The 5,000-nt window shown below is 44.5% G+C and overlaps 3 protein-coding genes across 5 annotated transcripts in view; 2 read left to right on the plus strand and 1 right to left on the minus strand.

The window, feature by feature from the left end:
* The window catches only part of LOC138950247 (uncharacterized), a 796,434-nt gene that overhangs the window by 163,840 nt on the left and 627,594 nt on the right, over positions 1-5,000 (minus strand). The window lies entirely within an intron of this gene.
* Positions 1-5,000, plus strand: part of LOC138950264 (uncharacterized) — a gene marked incomplete in the record, with an annotated part of 260,344 nt that overhangs the window by 142,118 nt on the left and 113,226 nt on the right.
* LOC138951292 (uncharacterized) overlaps positions 1-5,000 on the plus strand; it is a 27,416-nt gene that overhangs the window by 17,611 nt on the left and 4,805 nt on the right. The window contains exons 11-12 of the mRNA XM_070322921.1: positions 2,150-2,273; positions 4,943-5,000. The exon at positions 4,943-5,000 is cut by the window's right edge and continues 52 nt beyond it. Of these exons, the coding sequence (XP_070179022.1) occupies positions 2,150-2,273; positions 4,943-5,000 (182 nt within the window). The remainder of the gene's footprint in view (positions 1-2,149; positions 2,274-4,942) is intronic.

The following is a 5,000-nucleotide window of genomic DNA, read 5'->3' on the forward strand; positions in this document are numbered from 1 at the left end:
CGATTCTGAATGTTGGAACGTTGGCGGTCTCTTTGTTTTTGGATTTATTTCACTCTTAATTATGTTTGACTGTTTTGTCTCTCGCGTTCTGCCAGCCTCCCTTCGAGCGGATCTTTAACCTGTTCTGTCTCTCGCGTTCTGTCAGCCCCCCTTCGAGCGGATCTTTAACCTGTTCTGTCTCTCTCGTTCTGTCAGCCTCCCTTCGAGCGGATCTTGAACCTTGTCACGTTTCAATATATCACTTAAGGTGATTATGAACCGGTTAATTACTACTAATTAACTAACCACACCACGATCCACTCTCGCAGTCATACAATTAAATAGAGTCAACAAAAGTATAAGTTTCAGACGCCTGTTTATGTATAAACTCGCCACCTCCCTCGAGCCTTCACTCAAAATATGTTCCTTTTACGTTCTCAACACGTAAAAAACCCATGATCACTGACAAAATGCCAGTAGTATATAGAAAATTATAGTAACACGCTGATCCCGTGTAAATACAGTCAAATGAGAATGTTCTGTTCGAAAAGCTCTAGATCGTGCAGGGGTCACACACCCCACGTTGTCACTACTCCAATGAAATCACAGATAAGAAAAGACAACGGTGGTCAACGGGGTGCGTAAGACACGGTGCACTTAGCTTTCTTTCTGCTGCTGCTGCTTAGCCGGTATGCTGGTTAGCCGGTTCGCTGGTTAGCCGGTCCGCTGGTTAGCCGGTCCTCTGGTTAGCCGGTCTCCTGGTTAGCCGGTCTCCTGGTTAGCGTAGCTTCAACAGGTCCCGCCAAAGTCAGCCGTGCAGATGTTACAGGAACACGTAACAAAGCGAAGCGAAGGCTGCAAACAGAAAGCATCGGTGCACTAAACATGTCAGCTACCCCTCACCCACCACCTTAAAACATGTCATCTTTAAATATCTCATCGAGCACGTGGGCCTGCACAAAACGGACTTTTTACAACAACAAAACAGCCATTTTCCGTCCTTCTCTCCCTATCTGCAAAAACCATATACAGATTAGTATTTTAGCGTCACAGAGAGTAAATTATGCGCTAACCTGGAAAGAACAACAGAGAGTATTTCATTCCACAACACAGACTCATCAACAGCGTTAAATAATGATTTATTACCTCAAAAGCCTATGATTGTACTCTCAATGGAAGCAAAGTCCGCCTCCTCCCTGGAACAGCCTCTGTTCGTCAACAGTGACCAAAAACGTCCAGAACCCCTTGTCGAATCCTTATGCGAAAGCCATCGCCGACGAAGGAATGTTGACGACTTGTCCTCAGCAAAGTACTGGCAGTGAGGAGGAAATAACTGGTGGAAGTTCCCTTAGAGTGCCGAATATAATATTCGGTGAAAAACCATCATACTCTAGAAACTGTGTATTAGATCCTTCCCCTTCTGCCGCTGGGTGTCAAATGTGCCGCCCTTGTGTCTCTCTCAGACAACCTAGCCAATAACACGTGACTGACCTTGTCACAAAACCAGTCCAGCTATACACAATTCTGCCTCCCAAGCAGAAAAAAGACACGAGAAACTCAATCCGTGAAAATCCCGTGCGCGCTGTCAGCGAAAAACCGTCAGCCCTATGACAGCAAAAAAAAAACCCACTGTGAAACTCGTGCGCTACAAAACATCCGTGCTCATTGAGCACTGTCAGCAAACTCTGCTGTAGCCCAATATCACGCACAGGCGCTTTCTATCATACATTGACCCAGAACAGGCACTCTACTGGGTGACACTTTCTTGGTCTCTGTCACCCGATCGTGACAAACCTGTTCTGTCTCTCGCGTTCTGTCAGCCTCCCTTCGAGCGGATCTTTAACCTGTTCTGTCTCTCGCGTTCTGTCAGCCTCCCTTCGAGCGGATCTTTAACCTGTTCTGTCTCTCGCGTTCTGTCAGCCTCCCTTCGAGCGGATCTTTAACCTGTTCTGTCTCTCTCGTTCTGCCAGCCTCCCTTCGAGCGGATCTTTAACCTGTTCTGTCTCTCTGGTTCTGTCAGCCTCCCTTCGAGCGGATCTTTAACCTGTTCTGTCTCTCTCGTTCTGTCAGCCTCCCTTCGAGCGGGTCTTTAACCTGTTCTGTCTCTCTCGTTCTGTCAGCCTCCCTTCGAGCGGATCTTTAACCTGTTCTGTCTCTCTCGTTCTGTCAGCCTCCCTTCGAGCGGATCTTTAACCTGTACAACTACAAGGAAGACCAGAACAACCCGTGGGACTTCAGCATCAGTGCCTGTTTCAACAGCTCTCACAGAAAGGAGTACACACTCACCATACCAGGTAAGAGACGTCATACATTCGTAAACACGTCATAGACATGAAAATAGGTAATGCACATGAAACTACGTCATACACATGGAAACACGTCATTCGCCTAAAAACAGGTCATACACAGTCATGAAAACACGTCATACGTCTGAAAATATGTCATACCCTTGAAATCACGCCATTGGTCTGAAAAGAGGTCGTACGCCTGAAAACACGTCGTACGCCTAAAAACTCGTCGTACGCCTAAAAACACGTCGTACGCCTAAAAACACGTCGTACGCCTAAAAACTCGTCGTACGCCTAAAAACTCGTCGTACGCCTAAAAACTCGTCGTACGCCTAAAAACACGTCGTACGCCTGAAAACACCCTTACTCCCGAAAACACGTCGTACGCCTGAAAACTCGTCGTACGCCTAAAAACACGTCGTACGCCTAAAAACATCCTTACTCCCGAAAACACGTCGTACGCCTGAAAACTCGTCGTACGCCTAAAAACACGTACGCCTGAAAACACCCTTACTCCCGAAAACACGTCGTACGCTTGAAAACTCGTCGTACGCCTAAAAACACGTCGTACGCCTGAAAATACAATAGGCCTCCAATCAAGCGTGACATGTTTGGTATGAAATGAAACCCAAATCCGGTAGGCTGCCCACGTTCCTATCACAATGAATTAAAATACAAGAAAGGTCAGTGATGTTGCAGCTTGTTAACAGTCCATACACAATACAAGAAAGGTCGGTGATGTTGCAGCTTGTTAACAGTCCATACACAATACAAGAAAGATCGGTGATGTTGCAGCTTGTTAACAGTCCATCCACAATACAAGAAAGGTCGGTGATGTTGCAGCTTGTTAACAGTCCATACACAATACAAGAAAGGTCGGTGATGTTGCAGCTTGTTAACAGTCCGTACACAATACAAGAAAGGTCAGTGATGTTGCAGCTTGTTAACAGTCCGTACACAATACAAGAAAGGTCGGTGATGTTGCAGCTTGTTAACAGTCCGTACACAATACAAGAAAGGTCAGTGATGTTGCAGCTTGTTAACAGTCCGTACACAATACAAGAAAGGTCAGTGAGGTTGCAGCTTGTTAACAGTCCGTACACAATACAAGAAAGGTCAGTGATGTTACAGCTTGTTAACAGTCCGTGCACAATACAAGAAAGGTCGGTGATGTTGCAGCTTGTTAACAGTCCGTACACAATACAAGAAAGGTCGGTGATGTTGCAGCTTGTTAACAGTCCGTACACAATACAAGAAAGGTCAGTGATGTTGCAGCTTGTTAACAGTCCATACACAATACAAGAAAGGTCAGTGATGTTGCAGCTTTTTAACAGTCCATACACAATACAAGAAAGGTCAGTGATGTTGCAGCTTGTTAACAGTCCGTACACAATACAAGAAAGGTCGGTGATGTTGCAGCTTGTTAACAGTCCATACACAATACAAGAAAGGTCAGTGATGTTGCAGCTTTTTAACAGTCCATACAGAATAGTCACAACAACTTCGACCTATCTGTCTTTTACAGTGGACAAATAAGCTTGAGACACGCAGACACATAGTGATGCCACATAGTGATGACACATAGTAATGCCACATAGGGATGACACATAGTGATGACACATATTGATGACACATAGTGATGACACATATTGATGACAAATAGTGATGACACATAGTAATGACACATAGTGATGACACATAGTGATGACACATAGTGATGACACATAGTGATGACCAATTGTGATGACAAATAGCGATGACACATAGTGATGACACATAGTGATGACACATAGTGATGACCAATTGTGATGACAAATAGCGATGACAAATAGTGGTGCCACATAGTGATGACAAATAGTGATGACAAATAGTGATGACACATAGTGATGACACATAGTGATGACAAACGTGACTCTCCACCACGAAATGAGTCGCATGTCACCTCTCGCGGTTCTGCGCTAGGCATTATTTCAGTCCAGGGGGTGTCTAGTAACAGTGTGAGGGTCACCATAGACTCACAGGCTTATAACTCGAAAAGTGTTCACTCTTTTCTAAAACGGGTTTCACCACTGGATACAGAATAACAAAACTCTTTAAAAAAATGTAAACATGTGAAAATCATGAAAAGGTGACATGCGACTCATTCCGTGGTGGAGGGTCACAAATAGTGATGACAAAAAGTGATGACACATAGTGATGACAAATAGTGATGACACATACTGATGACAAATAGTGATGACACATAGTGATGACAAATAGCAATGTTTCATATAACATGAATGGCGTCTCTTCCAAAGCGGTCAAAGCAAAGTGACACAAATGAATAGAGGGACAGAGTTAACGTCAGATCATATCAGAAAGGAAACTACACTTTGAAGTTGAAATAATTCCAATCGAGAAGAAATACAATTTAGAGAAACGTTCACTCTCTCTGTCCTATCTCTCTATCCCTCTGTCTCTCTCTTTCTGTCTGTCTGTCTGTCTGTCTGTCTGTCTGTCTGTCTGTATGTCTGTCTGTCTGTCTGTCTGTCTCTCTCTCTCTCTCTCTCTCTCTCTCTCTCTCTCTCTCTCTCTCTCTCTCTCTCTCTCTCTCTCTCTCTCTCTCTCTCTCTGTCTCTCTCTCTCTCTGATGTTGTTCCAACAATGTTATGTGAGGCACTTTGTGTTTTTTGCAGGCACCTACAGTCAGTATGTGGGCGTGAACCAGAACAACTTTCAGTTCTTCTTCACCCT

Source organism: Littorina saxatilis, linkage group LG16, assembly GCF_037325665.1.
Source record: "Littorina saxatilis isolate snail1 linkage group LG16, US_GU_Lsax_2.0, whole genome shotgun sequence".
Lineage (NCBI taxonomy): Eukaryota > Metazoa > Mollusca > Gastropoda > Littorinimorpha > Littorinidae > Littorina > Littorina saxatilis.